Source organism: Tauraco erythrolophus, chromosome 1, assembly GCF_009769465.1.
Source record: "Tauraco erythrolophus isolate bTauEry1 chromosome 1, bTauEry1.pri, whole genome shotgun sequence".
NCBI classification, from domain to species: domain Eukaryota; kingdom Metazoa; phylum Chordata; class Aves; order Musophagiformes; family Musophagidae; genus Tauraco; species Tauraco erythrolophus.
The window spans coordinates 49670875-49694977 of NC_141465.1; the positions used below are offsets into that span (position 1 = coordinate 49670875).

At 42.3% G+C, this 24103-nt stretch overlaps 1 protein-coding gene across 2 annotated transcripts in view; it reads right to left on the reverse strand.

The window, feature by feature from the left end:
* REPS2 (RALBP1 associated Eps domain containing 2) overlaps positions 1-16833 on the reverse strand; it is a 98403-nt gene extending 81570 nt beyond the window's left edge. Inside the window, exon 1 of one of the 2 annotated variants that reach the window (XM_086609182.1) lies at positions 16424-16833. In XM_086609182.1, the coding sequence (XP_086465308.1) occupies positions 16424-16654 (231 nt within the window). In that variant the 5' untranslated portion in view covers positions 16655-16833. The remainder of the gene's footprint in view (positions 1-16423) is intronic. The other variant, XM_086609177.1, reaches the window with a different exon arrangement.
* Positions 16834-24103: the final 7270 nt, after the last annotated feature.

Below are 24103 nucleotides of genomic sequence, written 5' to 3' on the forward strand. Positions count from 1 at the left end.
AAGAAGCACTTCCTCCAGCACCATGGTTCCCCAAGGGCCTTTGAAAATGTCCCAGCGTGTCTCAGGTGCAAGGGGGTCCCTGCTCAGAGCCCAAATGAAAGCTGCACTGAAACTCCCTTTCTCTGAAGAATCACGCCCATATGGTTTTTGTTCTTACGTCTGATACCACCATTTGTACCCTTATCTATCTTATTGGCAAGTGATACTTCCAAGTTTCTCGGAAGAAAAATTCTCTCTACTTTCATTTCCCAAGACTCACTGCAGAAATGTCCAACCGTGTAAATGACAGTTTGCAACATTAAACTAAAAGGAGACACAATAACAGTTGGCTTAAAAAGGGAGAGGAATAATCTGTTCTTCACATCCTCAGTAGACAGGCCATAAACAACATAAGGCTTAAATAATCTTAAATCTAAAGGTAAGGGAGCTGTAGAATACCTTGCCTATAAAAGTCAGAGCTATCACCAGGGATTAACAAATTGCTGAAGAATAACACAGAAATGGGATTTTGCTGTGGACAAGAGAGGGTGTCTAGGGCTGGTCCAAGGTCCTTTCCACGCCTGTAGATAATCCAGCCTCCTATAAAGATGAGGTGGATGTGATCACACTACACCAAACCCTCTCCCCAATACATTTCATAGCCCATTAGCTTTGGTGCCCGTATGGTCTGAAAGAAGGGCAGAAGTGCCAGAGAAATGCATTTCCCAGCCTCTGATTTTCACAAGCCTTACCAGTATCGCTGATGCAGCTCAGCCTTGTCTCCGTGCTGACACAGCCATCAGATGCTACCTAGGGCATGGGTCGTTCCTGAACCAGTTAATGCTTATGATGCTTTTTTCACAGCTTTCCAAAAGACCGACAACATGTATCTTATAGCGTCTTTGACTAACACATTGCTGCCATTTTTCATAAAATTTAAAAGTGTTAATCTTAAGCAAAAGTATATATAGAGAGTAATATTCCTCAAAAGCTTAGGTAAGAATGTTAACAACAATATATTGTTTCAGAAATTATTTTGCATTCCAAATAGTCTATCAAATAAACAACGTCACAAACATTTTGCATAGCCTAAGACCCCAAACACGTTTACAAAGTCAAAAGGTACATGGTCAAGCAAAGTTTGGCTCATAATTAGATACTGTTAAATTATTTTTTCCAAGATTTAGTATTGGCAGAAACACTTCTGCAAAGAGGTGAACAGTGGTGTTTATTGTTTTTAAATTCCATTGGCAATAGCTGTGCAGTTTTCGTAAAATAAAGTATTTCCCTGCAATGTTTACACTTGAACATTTCTGTAATGGAAGTTTGAAAATAAGGCATATTTTCCTTCCAAACTGAGAAAAACAGACAGCAGAGACATAGTAAGAAATTAAGGAAAGTCTATTACTCATTTTTACTCACAATAAAAACCACTGAATTTGGTAAAGATAAATATACATAAAAACCTGCAAATGTTTTCAAAAGGTGACACAATCCTCTTAATTAAGAGTGAAATACGTGTAGAGATAATTAATGAGATACATCCACAACAAGAGAGATATTTTGTGTTAAGACAGAACCTTGCTGTGAAGGAGAATTAGGCAGGCAGGAGAACATCTTGCACATCAGCACAACGAGGGCAGCTCCTGCACCACACGCAGTAAAACTTCCTGAAGGGAAACCGCTGCTAAACGATCTAAACTTGTTTGACATGGCTGGAGAAAACAACGTTGCCTTTCACAAACAAGCGAGGAACGCGCAAATGGCAACGAAGTTGGGTATTTAATTCAGAAGCAGCTAGCAATTGCAACATGGTGAGCTGGTATGTTTTATGTGAGGGGCTCACCTTCTGCTTGTGCCAAGTATAATCCTCCTGTTCATCTGAATCCCTGACATGAGATGAGACATCACTTGGGGTGACAGGGAACCTGAGCCTAAGTGCAGTTAAAAAACACGAACACACAAACAAAAAAAAACCCACAAAAACCAGAACGGATATATTCGCTCCAGCTCCCAGGCAGACAACAGCCATGAAGGCTGGAAACACTAGGAGAAAGTACTGGCACAAAAGGAGCAAACATAGTGTCAGCACATCGTCTTCAGCTTCCCAGGGAGTTAAAGGGAATTTATAGGACAGAGAGGCAAACAGCCCTCAAAGCCCCACAGCGATCAAATTTGGACTGCAGCTACCTGCAGGTGCGCAGGTGCAGGGCACCTTGCAGAGCCCTGCATGAGCAAGGGGTGCACGCAAGTAAAACACGACGCCTGGCAAGCCCTGAGGGACTACATTAAACCTCTCAATGGCAACAGCATGTTTACTAGTGGTGTAAATGAGAATCCGTCCCCAACACATCAGCATCAATGCCCTTGCATTTTTCTTAATGCCAGAAAACTAATGAAACCAAGGAGGTGATAGGATTCAGCTCTAGTTTCAAAGAAATTTTCTCACAGTAAGGATTCAGCTCTAGTTCCAAGGAAATTTTCTCACAGTAATACATTTTTGCAAGACGTAAGATTAAAAAAAGAGCCCTAAGTAATGCTGACAAAAAGAGCAAGAGCACATCCCTTCCGTTCCTCTTCCCACTATTTATTTATTTCCTGGCAGATGCAGAGAAGCGCTGAAACAGCAGCTCTCTTGGCTGGTGGAAGTCGCCAGCTGGAACCAAAGGGAACAAAGAGCAGCACAGGTGGAGCCATGTGGGAAGAAACGAGGGGGCAGAGAGGGGCACGAAAATAGCGACACTGAGCAGATACAGAAAGATTCGCCTTCCCCTTTTGCTCCTTCCCATTCATTGTCACGGTAACTTTTAAAATGCTGTTTTACAACCATTTTTTATCTCGTGCCCTCATCACAGTTTATTAACTACATTGGTTCTAATAAGTTGCCTTTGGGCAGCAGAACCAACAAATCCCAACTTTCTCAAGACCCTTGTCTTGAGATGACATTCACCTATGGATTCTTTAATGTTTAACATGGGTTGAGTTCACTCTGTGACCTTTCCCTCAGCAGGAAAACTAATAGGGTTTTCTTTCACCAAATAACTTGGGTCTTTCACACGACTCTTAGGAGCTCTTCAAAATCTCAATTTTCTGTGAAATTCTGTTGAAATAGTTAACGGATTCAGAAGTTACTACTGGGGTGAATTAACAGCATTATTGCACAAGCCTCATTCTTTCAAAAATCGGGCCAAAAGAAAACCCCCATCCATGACATGGGAAATTGGCAAATTTTAGATTACGTTAAGAAAGACTAAGAGGAATAAGCAGCAATAAAGGAGACCATCTCGTTTTTGTGCTCATTTTTGAGCTGAAACCACACAACTATGTAGGAAATGGCAAGACCTTTCAGGAATATAAGCTTGTGGTTAGCCATACAATAATAACAAAAAGATCAGTAGTTGGTAGGTACTCTCGACAGGAGATGAAACTTTGCATTGCACATAGCAGGGCAACACATTAAGCAAGCCCCTAATGGAGAACCAGAGGAAGGATGCCTTTCACACGTTCAGAAACTCAAACATGTCTTCAGCCGTTTGACCATTTAATGGTTAATGAGACTGATGGGTGCTCATACAAAGAGACTACTAGCTTTCATATTTCTGCTTGCAACCTCAGTAATAAATGAGCTACTGCTGCCATGGAGAGGTAAACTGAGCATTCCTATTGCAAATGAGTACTTCTAGTGTTACGCTTGTAGCAATTCTCCCACACGGAGCACAAGAAAAGGCTAACTCAACAGAGAACAAAACATACCATAAAAAGGTATTAACAGCACAGACAGCCAAACTTCTAACAGAACAGAAACATCAGCAGCAAAGCAAAAAAAAACATTCTATATTTCATGGGACTGAAAAGTCATTTTAGGTTAAAAGTCTTTCAAGCATTAAGTTTGGCAAGTGGTTCACTATGGCAAAGTGTATCAGCTTATGATTCAAACTCACCTTTCCTTGGAACTACACAACTCCAGTACACTCTTTCGTTATAAAACTATAGCCCTGGCCATTCTACAGCAATGGTGAACTGCTTTTGAAATAGCTTAATGCTGTTCTACAAATGAAAATTGCTGTACAACTTTGCTTGCAAGATGTTGTATTGCAATAGCCATCAGGAAACAAAGCAAAACATCAAGCATTTAGAGTTGGCCCAAATAATTTCACTGCTCCAAACAAATCACATGCTTCTCTGTGCTCTGTAGGGTCACATACAATCCATGCCACTCAACTAGACACTGCTGTGGAAACTGTAGAAACACTATTCTGGGCAAATGCCAATTTGACCATAGGACTGTCCTGCAAATATCTATTTAAGGCACTATATATTACCAGAATATCTATATCTTATACATCTGTACTGCCATTTGGAAAAGAATCAGGAACATGGAAAAGTAGATAACCCTACTCATCCACTTCTTTAAACATTTCACATCTACAGCCCTTGACATGTTCATCTTCATCCCTTTCTCTTCATTAAAACTTCAGACACTCGTATTTTGAAACTTATCTTACCCTGAGTGCTTCCAAGTTATTAGAAGGACGACCCAAGTATTATGGTGCCTATCTCAGTATTAATTTGGTTGTTACTAATATTTGCACTTAGATATTGTCAAATAATTTAAACTCCATAGTGAAAAAGAAAAATAAAAATATTCATAAACTTACGCTCTACTTAAGACTGTCCTTCAGTTTCTGAATATAAGACCTTCACTCCAATTCTCAAGTGCCTTATTTTGTTGCAGGGCTTAAATTCAGTAGTTATACTAAAATAAAGTCCCTTGCTAGACTTAACTTCGAACTTTACCTCGTGCACACTTCCCTGGCAATCAAATATGTGCATGGTAAACAATGCAGTCTAAAACCAGCTAATGAGTATTTCCTAAGGAAAAATATTCCTTTGGAGAATATCCTCCTCAAGGACAGTCCTGATTTAGACTAGATCAAATAAAAGATATAATTACTATAATATAGCTGAGAGGGTGGGGAGGGCAGAGAGAAAGAGAAGGAAAATGAGGGACTGACAACTTGATGTAAATAATGGCAAGAATTATTTTCCTGTCGACGTCAGTGCTGCCCAGTGCTGCTCTTTCTTATCTTGAAACAGCATTTGCTCTGGCCAGTGAACCCAGGACCTGTCACACTGTGAGGTACCAGGTGCTGTAACATCATCACCCCCAGGCTCCCATCCTGGTTCCTTCCTCTCACAATGCTCAAAACATGTTTTGACAGACATGACTTCACAGCTGTATTATTTTAGAAGTATACTGTATCTCCAGAATAATAATCCAGTGCTGTTTTTAAAAAAGTCCAGGGTTAAGCGCAGGTAGCAGCAAATTACAATACAAGCACGAAAAACCCCTAAGCCTACTATTCGTTACAGTAGTACATCTCCATTGCATACCAGGTGTAGAAAACAGAAAGCTGAGGCTCCCTTCATTTTTAACTTTGGTAGAATCTCATGAGAAATTCAACCTAAACACGGGATAAGATTTTGGCTCTATAATTTTTTTGTTGGTTTTTTTCGGAGGTGGTTTATTTGGTTTGGGTGGGTTGGGATTTTTTTGTGCTATTGACAGGCTTTTCATGAGACTACTCAGGACTCTGTAGGAAGCTTCAGACATCAGCATAATTTTAAACCTTACATTATCCCTTTTTAAAGGTTACCAAGTTCTAGCCTGTTTCACCTTCTATCTGCAGCACACATTTTTATCTATAACCTGCTCATTACCATGGTATCTAAAGCATCTAATAAAAAACAGAAACAAGCAGCTTCCTGGTTCCTGCCTTTTATTACTCAACAACAGAGAACAGCAGTTAACAATGTAATGGGAGTTTATTTATTTTTGCCTTCTGATCTTCTCCCAAACCAGATATCCTCCAATACACACACTGGCCACCTGGCTGACTCTTTCAAGCTGCTTCTTCAACCTCTTTCACAACCACTGCTTGTACTGAGATTCACTACTGTCCTGCTTCTACTACCTCCCAGCTCCCTCACCCTCAGGGAAGGTCTCCACTTGTCTTACATTCTTATAACGGGAAACTAGTTTTAGCCTACCTCTTCTTTATGCTTCCTACCAGAACCATAAGGGATCCCATATAAGTACCAGAAGCACAAAAAGCTGCTGGGAGGCATGAAGGTCTCGGTTACCAAACCCAAAAAGGAACCCAGCTACTAATCTAGAAGTCAGCCCACAATGATCTACAGAAACATCCTATCACTTCTGAATAGCCTTGTATCCAGTCTCTTCCTCTTACTCTGTTTAAGAAGGGAATTACTGTATTTTAGGTCCAAAGTAAATTTTTCAGGACTCTTACCATTAATACTGATTTCAGAGCTTACAGAAGAGAAGAATAGATGGCCAGGGCATATGGGACATGTCCACATAGCTAAACAGGATAATATTTCTAGCAGCTACAATCATCTAGATCTTTCACAACTTCAACAATGACAGACCAACTCATTCTTCAGAGAGCTAAACCTTTTGCTTTTCACTTCTCAGAATGAGAACCAATTATGGACAACTCTGCATGGAAGATCTGACATTCAGTGTTTCCCAGTCTTCCATCTTTTATATTTAAAATAGTATCAGCACAACAGCAAAATCCACAAAATCCCAAATACCACCACCCCCTCTCCCAAAAAAAAAGCAATGGGGCAATCTGAAAGCAGTGACAGAAGGTGTGTCCAGGTGAAAAAAAATCATGAGAGTTAGTATCCAAGAAGCAACAAAGAACACACACGTGGAAACCCTGACAAATCCTCCCCAGCCATATAGCAGCCACCACATCTAGTAATCTTGAACTAGACTAATTGAAAATAGGGGAAAATCTTGAGTTTCTTCCTTAAAAAAAAACACTCCAATTCCAATGAGCCTTTCAAATTTCTGCCAGGAAATGAAATATTTTGTTCCAGGTTGCCTTAATACAAAGGCACCATAGAGCACCATGGAAGCTGTTGTTTAGATGTTTCGCACCCTTGCGCTTCCTCAGCAGATGACATTTCTGAGGCACCACGGTCTCCCTTCTGAACAAGCTGCTTGGCCACCATCACTGCTACACACGACAGCACAATTAGTCTAACCAACGGAAAGGAACAAGGGATGATGTACGTGAATGGCCTCTCTCTCAAAATTTATGTATTTAAGATCTCACAGTGCTTTAACACCTAAGCAGTTCAATACAAAGTGTTTTGATTTAGTTCAATAAACTACATATTTTGAAACATTTCCAAATCAACTGCTCTGGTGAACATTTCTCATACTTAACTAGAAGATCAGAAGAAATTCTGGCATGTCCCATAAAAATGTAATTCTGGGTTTTGTTCCACTTGCAGACAAAATGAGACCCAACTACAGAAGAAAACAGAGACTGTGACATAAGTTGCGTTTTTGCCACAAACAGAAATCACTTACAGACTTATCTCTCACTTCATCAAAATATTTTTTTCTAAAATGAGCTTCTTTCTTCAGTAATTACTGTGATGTGATTTTCTATACTGGCTACCCCAAAAATGTTCCCTGTATTCACCCCATTTTATCACATTTGTCACGTTTCCTGAGTTTGTTTCCCTAGTGCTTACAACTACAGCAGGTACTTTCAATGGCAATGCAGCAAACACCCAAAATATTATCCTCTACAGTTGTACATTTACCTTAACAAATTAAAATCTTTCTTTACTTGAGAGTTACAGATTATTTTTATAAGACTTAAGAGTCGTCAAAAGACTTAATAGCTGAAGGTGTACCGTTGTAGAAAACTCCATCGCATAGGATGTGCATACCTGTCCTTCCTTGATCTTCTACACCCCTTACCTCTAGTTTGAGCCAATACATCAAGTGGAAAAGCAGCTTAACTTTTTTCTCTTTCACATCACTAAACAAAACTCTAAAATTATCACCATTTCACCCAACATGCTTGCACCTTATGTGCTGAAATGCGTCAGTTAGCCAGTGAGAACTTACTTGCTTGCGTCTAAACCAAGCGTTCGTCCTCAATTCAGCTAAAGAGCACAGGACTTCAAAGGAGCAACATCAGACAGAGTCAAAGACAACATCGTCCCCAGTGCCCATGCACAGTACACCAACATTTTATAGCATGTTTTATATCACGACTTGTATTTGCATTTCTATCTGTAAACAGTAAAGGCAGCCTTTGTCTATTAAAACATACAGACGTTCTCGTAAAGGCAGCAATTATTCAAAAAGGAACGAAAGAAAAAAATAAATTCATAAATCACATTACTGAGTTGTTTTTGCCTCCCTCCCCATTTATTTTTATTTTCAGGATTTGAAATCTCCAAGCATCTCACTTTTTACTGCTCCACTGCTGTTACTGTTGGTAACAAAATAATTCTGACTGTATTTGTTAGCCCATAGCAGTCATCCTGTTTTGCAAATGACTAGACACATTGTTTTATTCTGAAAGACCATCATCTTGGCTTCCATAGGACATCACTGTGTAAATTATGCCAGAAGTAAATAACGCATGAAATGTGAAATGTTACCTATGCCAAAGCTGATCTAATGTTTCTTGGTGTGGAAAGAGAGAGTCTAAGAAGTAAGGATTAAAAAAAAAAAAAAAAAGTAAATTAATTTGAAAGGCTTGTGCCAAAAACCACTTGAAATTTATTACAATAATAATAATAATAATAAAGTAACGCTACAGACATTTGCTATTGAAAGTAGAATTCAGCTTCATGACTCATACCGTAGCGAGCAAACAGACACCATGGGCCATGTTCAAACAGCTTAAATTCAAGCTCAGCCAAGTGTTTCCCATTAGCTGACTCTAAATTTTCAGTGCCACCAAGCCAGGGGGAATCTCAAAGTTCGAATGCAGCTTTTCAAGCATGGCCCTGCTCAACAGAGTAGGTCCCCACCACCTCCCATCAGAGAAGAGGACCAGCTGAGGCACACCTTCAGATTTCAGGACTATGCAGGTGCCAGGGTAAGAAAATGGAAGAACCATTTGCAGTTTTTTTTGCATGGGGGAAGACTGCTCAGGGCAGAAAAAAACCCACAGCGATCAGAAATAAAGCAGAAGAAAAACCCTGAAAATGTTCTTCGGCAGTCAGGCTACCTAAAGTTTCTCAAGACCTTTCGGGTTATTTTGACGGACATTTGCTAATCAGGCTGCTGCAAGCAGGACACTTGCAGCTCTGCTCAGTAATTTATATTCATTAGGAAGGTCACTGAATAACTCCTCCAGGTACGACAATGATTTAACCAGCGGCGTGTAACCTTGGGGTAGCTGTAGGCAGGCCTCATCCCAGCTGGAGACAACCCGCCACACACCGCAGGTGGGACAACCAGCAGCGGCAGAAACACTCATCAGAGACAGCTTCTTCAGCACTCCTCTCCATATGTACCACCCACTGTAAAACAACTGGTGGCATGAAGTATCTTAACCTTAACATTTGCAAGGCAGATTCATGGGAGAAATTAGCTATTCAAAACATTATTTAAGTCCAAAGAGATAAGATCCTAATTTTATATGTTTCTAGATAAAGATCTGTCTCATCAGTTGGTCATCATTAAAACAAGATTTTTCTTTTTTTTTTAAATAAATACAGTAACGATTTTGTTTTTACCAATAAGTAATATTTTAAAAAGTATTTAAGCAGCCATATAGATTAATATACATCTAGATTTTTATTTTGTAAGAACTTTGCTCCATTGTCATCTTTAACAAGAGACACACCTACTTGTGTAGGTACATGTAATACATGAAAAGTTAAATTTAGATGAAAACTAGAATTAATTTAAAAATACACAGACCATCTTCATCTGTTAGAAAAAGACAACCATACATTTCTTATGCATACAAACTTTTAGAAGTTTATAAAAACATGTTTTGTCTTTTAAACACTTTGGTAAATAAACTAAGTATAATCTGCAGTTAGTGATTTAGTTGATTATTTCTGGTCGCTGAGTCCTACCAGATGACAGACGAATGGATCTCATCCCCCCACAACCTTCCACCTTGTCATTATATCTAAAATGCAGGGTGCAAGGGCGGGGGTTCCTCCCAGCAGAGTTCTCAATTTTATGCAGTGGTCACCAAGTAGTGCTCCCGAGTACACTGGAAAAAGAAAATATTCCCTCTGATCAGGAAGAGGGGATTACTATTTGTCTACAGTTGGCTTTCTACTTCAGCAATCTCTTCTAGTTAATTATCCACTAACTCAGCTGTTCAACTGTTTGACTGTCTTCAAAAAGCTGAAGTACCACATATCGCTCATTAATAGTTTATTTTACTATACCGTTGGTATGTTTAGATGTTAATACATCAAAGAATCTCGCTTTACAAATATTATATCACACGTATTTCTCAATTCATAACATTTTAAATTTAAATAGGTTATTTATCCTGATTTCTTGTCACAGAAATGCTCGTTCCATCTTTCATGAATCTATCTTGGCCAAGTTTTTCAGCTCAGCTAAATTCACGTTTTCAGAGTTTATACCAACCCTCTTTTGCGGCAGGGAGGAGGGTGTCTGCGCCAGATTCTCTCACTGAAGTAGGTGAATTCTGTGTATAACATCTCCCTTGCAAAACAGATCGCAGACAACATCAATCAATCTGCACATAAACGTCACAACGCTAACAGCATATTGCTGTAGACACATGCATGAGTGAAAAAGGTTATACTCAACTGCTTGGTGAACCCACTGCATTTATGTAAATACCATGACAAAACCACTTATTAAAAAAATAAAAACCATTCTTCATCATCACTGCCTCATGCTGCAGCAATCTCTCATGAAGTTATTAATTTTTATCCCAATGAATCTCTCCTCCATCCCTCTTCTGTAGAATTATTTTAAATCACTGGCACAGCAAAGCATTATTTTATTGGAAAATAAACTAATTAATTCACACTTTGTTGTAATGAGGGTTAATTACTGAAGGGTGCAGGCCTTGACCAGGCTAACTCTAACCATCTCACTGAATGTGACAAGCAGGTCTAGGAGTTTCTGGGTTTACAGAGTGATTTGAGATGCGCTTGGGAAGAAACAGCTTCTACAAATCTACTGTATCTCTCAACATTGAGGTGCTCAGAGCTACTAATCTGGTAAGTAGTGACTACTAAATGATAAACAATAGTTTAAAGATTTATTAGAACCTCAATTTTTTTTTAATGGTATATATCATCAAGATTGCTTCAGGTGAAATTTTACCCTTTACTTTGGTATAATTTAGATAATTTTTTTTAATAAATACTACTATTACAGTTTTTACATCTGGATTTTGCATGCTGCTGCTTACATAAAAACAAGTTTGCTTTTGACTCTAGAAAGGTAATGACAGTTTGGGGGATTGGGGTCAGAAGTATTGATACTGAAACATCAGTTTTCCTTTCCTTCTCTTGTATGTGGAACTGTAGCAACCCCTTTTGTTTTGTTTCTTCCTGACTCAAAGATGTCAATAGGATGTAATTTCTCCATATGTACTCTAACCTAACATCGCTTTTCAATGGACTTACTGTTAGTTAGTCAGCTAAATCATATTTCCAGCACTAGCATAATGCCAAATTCTGTCAAGGGCACAACAGAATTGTATCTGTTATGAAGTAACAATAAGACCAGACTTTCCTCACTCAAGAAGTTCCTATTTTAACTGCCACAGTTCTTATTCTTTTCTGCCTGTTTGAGGCAGACGGTTAATCCCACCCCGGCTATCATGCAGGTACTAACTTACGCTTACGGAATGAAAAAAAGTACGGGCCTTTTTCCAAAGAAACATCAACTTAGCAATTTTTTTTTAATCTATTCACACTTCTGCTTTTTGAACGCAAAAATACGGTTAAACTGTAGAGTTGCAACTATAGAGACAAGTCACTATAAACACAAATTAACTCATGAAGCCTGTGGAAGGAAAGCAAGATTGCTGGTCTGTGTTCCCTATTCACACAGAGCTGGAAGGAAAGTCCCAGCTAAAAAATGCAGTGTCTGTGTAGCTCCAGCATCATACAATTAGTACTTGTCATCCTCGGAGCTCAAAATAACGCACCGCGTTCGTTTGCAGAGGAAAGAATGCGTTTTCTTAAGAAAATTAGATCTCTGTGTGGATAGTGCAAGTCCACAAATAAGATTAAGGTTTATAAAACTGGGAATTAAAGATAGTGTCAGACAACCAAGCGAGAATTAATCAAATAAGTCAGAAACTAATAAAAAGAGATAAAGACTTCAGTGTAAATCTTGAGTCCAATCCTGCTCCCTAATTTCTTAAGAGAAAATCTTCAGAGCCCACGGTAATACCAACAAACAGTAACACTCGCACGGGGTACCTCTTCCTTTGCTGATCAGTGGGCGATGGGCAATGGATGACTCTATAAAGCGTCATTTCATCTGAAATCCAGGCAGATGTCAGCCCGTTGGTATTTGGCACCTGTAACGAACGCACATCGGTGTCCCGGACTCAGGGAGCAGAGGCAGCACTTGTCGGTGGCCAGCTTCAAAATGAGGTCTCAAACTAATTGCCCAAAATGAGAAGAGGCAAACCAGCCACCACCACCACCTGTGGCACAGCAGTTAGTGTGGAGTACTGACACCCCAATACACCCAGGGTGCATAATCAAAATGATTCCACCAAGGAAAAAGCCAGAAACCCCAGAGAGAGCTTGCCCTTACAGGCACGCAAACCTGATGTTGTCATCTACTGACGGCCATCAGCGGGGCCTCCTGCCCGGAGATGCAGTCACTCCTCCCTTCCTCCCAACTGCTACCATACCCCTGCCTGCCTTTTCCCCTCGTAAGGAGTATTACCAACACTGATCTATGTAACAAAGCATGCTGTGGGATTGCCTTCACTTCAGTGATGTTTTTCTGGCCCCAGAGAGTTCAAAACATTGATTTTTTTTCAGGATTCCTTTTTTTTCTTTGCACAAATTCCATTCTTTCTCCCTTTATTCAGAGCCAAAGCATAGGGAACACCATTTTCAACTTTGCAAACATGGGTAAATGTAAATCCGGCTGATGCTGCTCAACTTCTTGTATTTCCGACAGTCTCCATAACTGCAGGGCACACGACTAGTCTGCTCCTTCCCCTTTTGACATAAATATTGTAAGAAATAAAAATAAAACCAATCCTAGCGTGGACCTTGCATGCAACAGATTACAGAAATTGTACAGAGTTACTTCAAAAGCCCCTGGTGAAACATCTGCTCCAGGCTTTGTGCAAGTTTAAATAAAATCTCAATGGTTCTGCCTTTAACCACACTATATGGCTAGTCAAAGACTTTCAGAACATGGAGGAGGTATGATTACACAGTCCACAAAAACCACACTGTCCTGTCCCTGTCATGCCCTTCTCTATCCTGTGAAGTGTCTGACGTTCTTAATTTTAGTGCTAACTTCAACTGTTTTTCCATAACATGCCGAGTTCATTCTTTGATCCCTTCCTTAAGGAAAGTTTCATAGGTACCTCTGCTGTACCCTATTGCCCAGCAGAATAGCTGGCTTTAATGAGCCTGAGTGTAAAGAATATGTGCTCATTTTTAGCAAGACCCTGGACTCTCAGGTGCACACCATCTGCTCCTACTGACTTGGCTGCTCTTGTATTTTTTCCATTTATTCTAGCATTTCCTCTTCTGGCACACACTCTAGTGTTCCCTACCTGCTCTCTGTTACCTACCCTCTTTCATCTAAATAACCTCTTGGATCCTGCCAACTAACCTTAAACCAAACAAAACTCTTGCTGTTAGGGACCACACATCGCTGCTTTTCCCACAGGAATTGCCATATCCAACACCAGCTGGGATGCACCTGTGTGATTTCTATCTAGACCAGTTAAGGAAGGTGGAAGGAGATTACCCGTGATGCTTGTGAGCATCTTTCTGATCAACAAGAAATCTTAATCAAAGACTGTATAAGGAAAGACTCCTTCTTTCTCAAAGATCTATCCCATTTATTGCACAAGTATAAATCCCTGAAGACAACAGCCCAGGTTCAAGACTTTGCCAAGGCACTGAATGCAAACCAATCTGTAAAGCCGTTTCTCAATTAATACCTTGAGAATAAAAATCCGCAAATCGTGCATTGCTCACAAAATGGTCTGTAGCTGCCTCTTGTTATAGCAGGCACAAGGGCCAGGGAAGGGTGTTAAGTACCTTCTGGACTGCGCGGGCACTGCTTAGTAGAAATCCAGGAGTAGTTTCCAATCCAAATCTCCCTATTTCTGACAGGGCGAAACTCAGCATGACCATTTCTCAGTGGGTCAGCAGGGAAGTCTGCATACTAAGCACTAATTGTGACACATGAGGATTTTAAAAAGCATTAAAAAAAAAAAAGAAAACTTTCATGGTCAATGACTATTTCAAAGAAAATGTGTTATCTTAACCCAAACAAGCTGCCTCTGCCCAAAATCAGTGTTTTCTGCACTAGCAGAAAACATATACCATGAACCTCTGTGCCTTGTTCCCACAATTGTTAAAATGGAAGGGTTTTTTTAAACAGAAACTATTAGATTGCATTTTTGGAGGATGATAAAAGACAAAATATCAGCAAATATCTCAAACAATGTTGTGAGCTTTTCCCCCATCAGAACATCCACATTTCCAATTTTTTTTTTAACATGTTACGTTAATTCATTTTTTTTTCTTAAATTCTAGTAAACATTAGTAAGAATACCGGACAGTGGTGGGTTTTGAGGATAAGTGCTCTAGCCATAGAGAACGTCACTATGATTAGTGTCATATAAACAAGAGGGAGAAGGCAAGATGGAGGAAAAGAAACAGCCCCAGATCACACAGGCCTTATTATCTGAATATTCCTGAAGCCAATTACAGGCTTGTTTCCCCGTAACATTCTCCTCACAGCATAAATATAACTGGAAATAATCTGAAATAGTGAAAACCAACAAGAACGTTAAAAAAACCCCCGACATTTCCAGGCTTAAGTCACACATTACAATCAAAATGACCCCCAAAACAGACTATAATAATATGATAATAAAGGTCACTTAAGTGATAGGGTAAGGAACCGCACAGCAAAAATAAGAGGTTTTTTCCCCATACTACTTTGGAAAATGAAGTGACAATACTGAAGTCATACAAATTTACTAATAGGGCTTTAATAAGTTTCTTAAACATTCCTTATTTGAAACTAAATGTCCCCTTCTTCCTCTTGATGCTAGATCTACATGAAATCTCTACTTTCACCACTCTATTCACCTGCAGGACCAAGACCACTGTCTGGCTCAAAACAAAGCAGTACCATAGTGCTCAGTAACATTTTTGGTTTGCACATCTGGTAAACAGTGCAATTAAGAGAGGAAAAATACACTTGACACATCATCATTTTCATTCAGGACAACCCATGTAATACAAATTTATGTAAGTCATTATGAGATGACTTGACAGTAAAGGAGTTTAGTACTCTCAGGCGGCTGCCTGGTATAACTTCAGCTCAATTTCGACACGACTTTTTTCTGCTTGATAAATAAACACTACTGAAGAAAAAAACTCCTTGTATCTTGTAAACAAAAATGAAATAAAAAGACAGGATTAGCCCACCTCTGTTCAGCTTGGTGACAGAACTACAGTGCACTAGTCAAATTACTAATCCACAGGTGGGAAAGAGCACAAGCCCAGCTCTTCCCTGTCACTGGAAACTGCATGGCACACGCCTTCTCACACCCTGACCAGGCTCCTCCTCAAAAGTAAGGAGGGTTTTGCCTCATAACCTCTGTCGGGGACCTCTTTGGGACTGGGCAGCTGGGATGGCGCAGGAGCCTCTTACTTCATACCTAAATATATTTGTTCTCGAGAACAGACACATAAACACCACAATGTCGTTTTACCTGCAGATTTTTTTCACCAAAGCAACACTTAAAAAGAAAAACACCAGGAATTAAACATGTCACATGTCCTTTACAGCTCCGCAAACACAGCTGTCTAAATGATATTCGGGGGCCCTTTCGAGGAACTTAATGACATTACCCATCTGACCCGGGAGACGGCATACAGACGCCGAAGGGCTACGCATAACCTTACGCCCAGCCCAGTGACTGCGTGTCAAAGGATGAGCAAACACCACGTCGCCTATTCCTAACACGAAAACACCTGGAAGGAAGAAGAGACACGACCGCTGAACGCTGGCAACACTAGTAGCTTGGCTGAGAAAAGAAAACAGACACAAAGCCGCCGCAGACACCGCCATCCACGCCGCTGCGCTGAGAAGCCGTGCCCCGCTCCAGCGCCCTTCTGGCGCCGGCAGCGCTCTGCCCCGCCGACCGCCCCAGCCGCCGCGGACGGAGCCGCCGCTCGTTCCGGCCCCCCGGCCCCGCAGGCAGGGCAGGGGCATCGGGGCACCGGCTCGCCGCGCAGCCCCTAACTTTCCAGCGGAGGCAGCGCCAGCCCCTCTCCCGCAGGGCTCAGGGAGTAGCTCCCGTCCCGTCCCCCGCCCCCCCCCCAACTTCAGAGCGAAGCCGGCCGCCCCCCGACCCACCTGGTGCAGCGTGTCCGGGGGCAGCTGGGAGGCCCGGAACAGCTCGCCCACGCTGCTGCCCCCGGCGGCCGCCTCGGGGGGCGGGCAGCACCGCGAGAAGAGCTCGGAGTAGCGCTGCTGCTCGCTCTCGCTCAGCGGCAGGAGCAGACCCCCGGTGCTGGCGGCCGCATTGGCGGCGGCGGCGGCAGCAGCAGCGGCGGCGGCGGGACCCCCGGCCGGCCCCTGCTCCATGACGGAGCGCCGCAGGGAGAACCGTGCGGCGGGGCAGCGGGTGCCGCGCCGCCGGTGGCGGGGGAGGTGTGGCGGGCGGGCGGGCGGAAGGCGGTGCCGCGCTGCGGCGGGGAAGGTGCAGTTCCCGCCCCCCCCCTCCCGGTGCGGCCGCCGCGCCGGCTCCGCAGTGCCCCAGTTGCCGCTGCCGCCAGGAGCCGCTCCCGCCGCCTCCCTCTCCCGGCCCCTTCTCGACCCGCCGCTCCGCCCCGCACCCAGCGGCCCCGCGTGACGGCGGCGTCCCCGCACGGCTCCCCCACGCCGGCCCCCGGGCCTCGCCTGGCACCTTTTTCTTCTTTTTTTTTTTTTTTTTTTGAGTTGGTTTGGTTTTAATCTTTAGTACCGCCCGCCTGCGCCTGTCGCCAGCCCGGGGTTTGGGTGTTGCACGGGACGGGGCGCTGCCGTGCGCTGGTGCCGGCCCGCAGGCACCGAGGGCCCCAGCGCAGCCGCCAGGTGGGCGCAGAGGCGCCGAAACCCCTCCCAGGGCTGAGTGACCCACCGCGCCCCGGCCCGCCCCGCAGCCGCCCGGTGCCCGTCCTTGCCGTGTCCCTGCCAGCCCTCCAGGGCTTCCCCGGCCGGCACGGCCCCGCCTGCGCTCCCCGGCGAGGGGCTCGGTCCCTCGCCGGCCGTCCCCGCTTTGGGGACTGCGCTCACGATGCTCAGCGGTGGTCGTTTTTCTCCCCAAATACGACGGGCCCTCAGCAGTAGCGTTTCCAAAAGTACCACTGCTGCCGAGAATGGAGCACGGGTGCTGCAGGAGGGGAATGCGATAATGTGACACTCCGAATGGATCAGCCGTGACAGCTTCACGGAGGCAACTCACCGTGCGCTCTCTAGTTTTTGCTCTAAGGTGAAGGGCAGAGCCCCTTCTTTATGGAGACAAGGTTCCTCTTTATATAACTCCTCTGACAGCAGTTAACACTATAAATGTTACCCTTACAGGTCGAGCACCACCACGAAAGACAGGCAGGTTGTGATCCAAGGTGGGAGGGCTGGGTGCATCCCAGTGAAGAGGATGTTTGTGGATCTGACACTGGTTTTCGGAGCATTTGCTCCCTGCAGTTCTTTGGGGCATTGCAAAGAATAAAGTATTCGACCTGAAGGTGATGCTTGTGAACGCCGGTGACACAGCTCTTCGTGGCGGCTCTGATGCTGAGATGCAGCCAGGCCCAGGAGAAACCAGGTCGCCCGTTATTCGCTTCCAGTCCTGTACCATTGGCAACACGTGGCTAGTGTCGTTAGCCACGTTCCTGAATGCAAACCATTTAGGAAGTCAATGTGGTTTAATTTTTATATACTTGGTTACTATTAATTCTTGCAAAATATAAAATGCAAATGTAATAATTTTTTCACAATGGTTTTACTAGAAAATATTAGGTTAGGGTTACTTTGGTTAAAATTGCTATCAGTTTAATTTATGGCCTGTAAAGCCAAAAAAAATTTGCTAGCTCATAACCTCTGTCTTTGTTAACCAAGACCTGTTACCTCTTTTAAAAATCTTTTTAAAACTACTTGACTCTCTCCACACCATGCATCTGTGCCTCCTTCTCACCTGCACAAAACATGCAAACCTTTAATTCCTCTAATCTGAAATGAAGATCTGTGCCCACCTTCTCAGTGTCTGGAATACTTGAATGGGTTGATAGTTGCAGTTATCGGCGGATGAATAACTGATGGTTGTGTTTAAGGATGGAGTGTTATGGAGAAATCTTTGTTCCTTTAGCAACAGTGGATTGTCACGGTATTTTCTCATTTTAAAACATATTGTTTGGAAGGAGGGCAGCATTATTTCAGAAACTGATTCTTGTAGCCTAGCTTAAAGTAACAAAGACCCGGAGCAGCTCAGAAAAATTCTTTTAGTCCTCTTGAGAAGGCTCTGCAGAGCAGAAAGTGAATGGCCCCTCAACTGCGAGGTTCTTCACCTGGAGAGTCCTAAGATGTCACTGGCCTTTTTCTTTATCTTCCAGTTAGGTATGAGATACTAGTCAGATAAAATGGTACCAGCCATGTGGAGATGATGTAAGGCTTTACCTAACTATTGCCCTATTTAACTATATGACTGTCATGGAAATAGTATAATATATTCAAACTAGCTTATGGAAGAACAGCTGTCTTACAGCTGAACCTGTACAAGAGACATGTTATGCTGGCAAGTAAAGGAAAATACTGTCAAAAATTTGTGCTAATTGTGCCTTTTCTTGTGCCTGAAGATGCTCATTGATAACTGACCAGCTCAGTACTGCTGATGCTAATGTCTCATGACAACAAATACTCCCTTCTCCAACATCCTAGCAGACACTGTTTGACCTTCATTGATGCGTGGGCCTCAGTTTTTCTAAGGTGGACCATGGCAGGAAGATATGGGAAACACCCACTGTCCCAGAACACAATAGCCTGTCTTACCAACCACACCTCTTACTGCAAACACAGCTGCTTTTTTTTCCTTTGGATAATTTTCTCTTCTTCCTTGACCTATAAAACTTACGTTCCTCTCTCCCTACCTCCCACTCTCATCAGAAACGACCAAGTGACTGTGTTCAAAACCAGTCTACCCCACTATTGTAATCTGCAACGGTGTCATCTCCAAGACTCTAAAGAAGGGAACCCCCACAAGCTGAGGGAGGAGGCAGGGAAATCCATTCCTCGCATTTCTGCAAAAGATGTTAGGTGTAAGCTGATCACATCTAACAGGGGGACACAGGGGCTGCTCAGGTGCCTGCCTGCCACCTCTGAATTGCAGGTGTCCTTCAGCACTCAGTAGCGCCAACCACACCGACTGACTGGGCTGAACCCAGTACTTACGGGGAGCTCTAACCCACCCTGGGTGCCAGAGCCACTTTCCATACAATCCAGTGCACTTCAGTTCCCTCTCTGTGCAATGGTATTGACGGTCCTTGCGTGCTTTAAACTTCTGGTGAGGGTACATTAGTTCAGACTGAGAGGCACTTCATGATAACAGAAGTCGTACAAGTATCATAGGAAGAGAGTTTCAACCTTCCCATTTACAGAGAAGTTATGTGATGTCATTACAGGTTACAAAACTTCCCTATAGCTAAGAAACACCACATATCAGTAAATCAAAACAATTGAAGTATTAATCATTTGCCGGAAAAAAAATAATGTCAGTGATGTAAACTGGATTGAAATCTGACTTATCAAAGTATGGTTTAGATCCGTGTGTGGTCTTCCTTTCCTCCTTCGCTCCCCACCCAAATAGTAATGCAATTACTTACTCTAAACCCAGCCCGCAGCAGTCCTGCAAAAAATTGTGTGATCAAATGTGGGAGGGAGACCAAAGTTGTAGTGAAAAAAAAAATAAATAAATATTACTTCCAAAGACGTGCTAGTAGGAATAGTAGTGATATGTATGACTGGTATATCTTTCTTCAGGATGAAATCACCAGTATAAATTGTCATATATAATATGACATATAATACTTAATCACCAGTAAAAAATCCCTCCCAATATTTTAGTATTTAGGAGATCCTGGGAACTATTTTCATTTGAGCAGTACAGCTAAGGACCAACCACTTGAATTTGTACGTAATTTCACTTATCTTAGGGTTCAGATCGTGTCAAACTTGCCCTGGCCCAAAAGACCTGGCTGGCAGCTGCTTCCCATTGACAATGAAAACACCCCGCGTGTCACCAGGTGAAGCTTTGGCAACACAGGCAAATAGTTGGCTGGAAAACCATAATTTAGCTTTTCCCAAATCAGTTTGAGTGAATCTCACCCGTTATTCCTAATAGCAATTCTTTTTATTTACTCTCTTTGCAAAATGAAAGAAGACTTTGATGACAAGCAACTGGTGGTGCAGGTTTCCCAGCCACAGCTTCAGGCATGCTTGGAACATAATTGACAAGCTTGTAGTTTCATGTATCGATTCAGCGTGTGAATACTTTCATTATTCTTTGCATTGTTTCTTGCATGATGTTCCACCTCTGAGAAAAACAGGAGAAATGGTTAATGAAGCATAAAATGTGATTGCCTGTTTTTGAGCTTGTTAATACCTCCAATGCATAAAAAACATCCAAGAAATAGTAGCTGTTCCCTAGCTCTGACCTATCTGCTGTTTTCAAAAATTAGGTGGCATCCTAGCTGAAAATTGCCTTCTCTGAGCAGATTGTGGAAAATGCAGCTCATGTCAGTTTTTTCTGTAAGCAACTGAGTACATAATAGAGAATAACAGTTGGCGTCATAAAATATTTGACAAATATCCACGTATTTATTATTTTGTGTGGGAAGGGAAGGAGGACCACACACAGATCTAAAACATACTTTCATAAGTCAAATTTCAATCCAGTTTACATAACTGACATTATTTTTTTCTAGCAAACAATAAACACTTGAAATGTTTTGATTTACTGGTATGTAGAGTTTTTAGTTAAAGGAAAGTTTTGTAATTTATATCATAACTAGTTTTGTTTTGAAGAGTCTTTTGCAAAGTCCTTTTAAAAATATTTATGCATGCAGTGTGAGCTTTAGTGGCATAAGGCTAAGCTCATGCACACGTCTTTGTAAGAGCAAGGCCAAAAATACTACACTGCTTTTTAGGTAACTTTCCAGGAAAGTATAGCCTCATTTCCATCAATTTCCATCAAAGCACCTGGCGGTTTACTTCTTTTAAAATAATGCTTCCCATTAAATTAAAAAAAATAATATTTTAGGTGCACATTTGCATTTTTTTTTACTTTTCGTTTTGAAAGATTATCCTCTTACTTTTGTGTTCTCTAGACGCAAAAGGTCACTTAACAAATCAAGCCTTAGAAAATGTCATTCCTCTCTCATTTGTGCTTTAATTTGGGAATTCCACAAAGCCTTCATCAACTATCCAAACACCTGATTCCAAACAGAATACAACCTACCTCAGTGTATTGCAGGGCAATGGTTCTTAAAGGTCATATCATTAGCACACTTGAAAGCCTGAACCAAGAATACTGCCAGGAAAAGATCTACATGATCCTGGAAGTCATACACAGCAGAAATACAAATAATAAACAAACAAATAAATAAATGAAAGAGGGACCTATGATTGTCTTCTCCCACAGACACAAGTTGAAAGATAGATCTTGCCATATATCCTGAAAGTTAACTGTATTCTCATGGACAAGGAGGGAAATGCATGTCAGGCAGAAAGGGCTGTTACAAGAGCATAGATTATCATTAAAGAAAATTTCATAGAGCTTAGTGAGGTGGCTAATGTTCCAACACTTGTTTCTTTCAGCAAACTGTTACTTTTTGTAATTGGTTGTTACTGCAACCACACTCTTCAGTGAAAAATCATCACAGAAAGGCACAGAGACATTAATCATTACAATGGAGTCATTAATGCAAAGCAAAACACACTTTTTCCATTTGAAGAAATAACAATTAAGTAAAAAGTCACTGTATGTCCACTCTTCTGTGTGTCCTTCTGCTAATTTGCCTCTCAAAAATTTTGCCTTCAGGTTTGGAAAAAAATTCTAAGTGTTCAGTTATGAGATAACCAATTGACCCAAAAGGGCTTTCAATGCTGCTACTGCAGTCTCATTCTTCGTATGCAGTTTTGACCTGAATAAGGTCAAAACAGTACGTCCTTATGCTATGGTCCTAGTTACATTTTAACACAGCAAACGGTCCACCTTGTCCTCTAGTTAATTCGTGAATTCAATGTAAACTACAAACAAATCAGCTGCCATAGGCTACAGCTTCTGCTGTTAGCACAGAGAGTGGAGGTACACCAACAATAAATTCTATTTACGACTGATTTTCCTAGACCAAATGCAGCTACGCCAATGTCATTGCAATCCCAGTGAGTATCGTCGCAGGAGTTTTCTGCAGGAACACGCACCGTGCCGTAAAGCTTGTAACCTGCACGTGACAAAGCTTTTCACCCAGCACCAGTTTGCGAAGAGCTGTATTTTCACTGCATCGCTCGGTATGCAAAAGCCGCTGTGACTGCAGTCTGGCCTGCAACGTGAGAGCAACCTCCAGCTCTCAGGTCTCACCTGCAGAGACAGAGAAACACACAGCTGGCTCATATTCCGCAGCAGCCAGAGCTGCGTCTCCCTCATCCGTGGCACTATGCCATGGCCTCTCCACCTCTTCATAACCTCTCTCCCAAGGTAGAGTTTGTCCGGAGCTGGGCAGCTGCACCTGGCACAGGGTGGTGGAGCAAGTGCTCAGGCAGCAGGGATGGGCTGGGTGGCACCACTCGGAGGCGTGCCAGCTGCATCCTGGTTGCACAGCTGCTACACCATTGTGTGGGAACCTCCTTTCCCATCTCCCATCCCTCCAAGTATCTCCAAAGCAGATACTTGGGATATCACTTTCAAAGGAAAGAAACCTGAAAGACCTGAGTGGCGTTACTTTGGATCGCACATTGTTTCTCAGCAGCACAGGAGACAGTCGTCTCGTGTTCTGGTAAAGCCCTCCGATAGCAGGGACAGCCTCTGACCATCAGAGCCCCTGAAGCCACAAACAGGAGACTGCACAGGAAAAATAACAGAGACAACAGCTGGACTTTCAAAGTCACTGCTTGCCCAAACATCATCGCCAGCCTGTTCATGGTTAGCAGTTAGCAACAAGGGGAGAGTACCACGGAGGTAACTGATTGCCCCTCTCTCATATAGAAGGCTGCAGAGCTGAACACAAGAGATCTCATATGTATTAGAGAGCTTGACTTGGGTCACTATAAAGACAGAGCACAAGATGGTTTACGGCATGTCCCCAGGAACTGCTCTCCCCTTGGAGCCTCCTGCAGTGTAGAGCAAGATGCTCTTCCCAGACCCCTCTTCAAGCTTTGTTTCCTGCTTGTAAACTGCAGGGGGGACTAGGGCTGGCTGACCACCTTCTCACAGAGTGCCATCAGCTTGCTTCCCCACTTAGTGGCCTTTGCTGGCACCACAGCAGCTTCACCAAAGTTCTTCATTTACAGCAGTGTGAGAAAAGAAATTACTTATATTCTGTGCAACTCAATGTGCTCAAAGTCCTTTATAGATTTGCTGTTGAGGTGTCTAAAGCCAGGATTTAAAACAGGAATAAAGGCTATTCTGTGCATATGTACATTTTATGTTATTGAGCCAACATCATGTCAATTATTATATAAAATCTTATAATTTTAGTTACATGTGTTCTTATTGACAGTATTGACTGGCAAAGACCAAATATTGTTAGATTACTATTTGCTTTGTCATTTATAGATGTTCTTCATTTTTTTTCCCCCCAGAAATTCCAGACAGTTGACAGCTGACATAATATTATTCAGTATAGAGATTAGATATCAAATCTCATCTTGGTGGAGAAGGAAGGCGCATATAAGGAAGATAAATTACAGTCTTGTGACTGAGAAGTGTATCTTAGAGAGACTCAGAAAAATCTACCTTTGCTACATTTGCCATGCAACCCTGCAGACATTCTTTGTTAGTAGTAC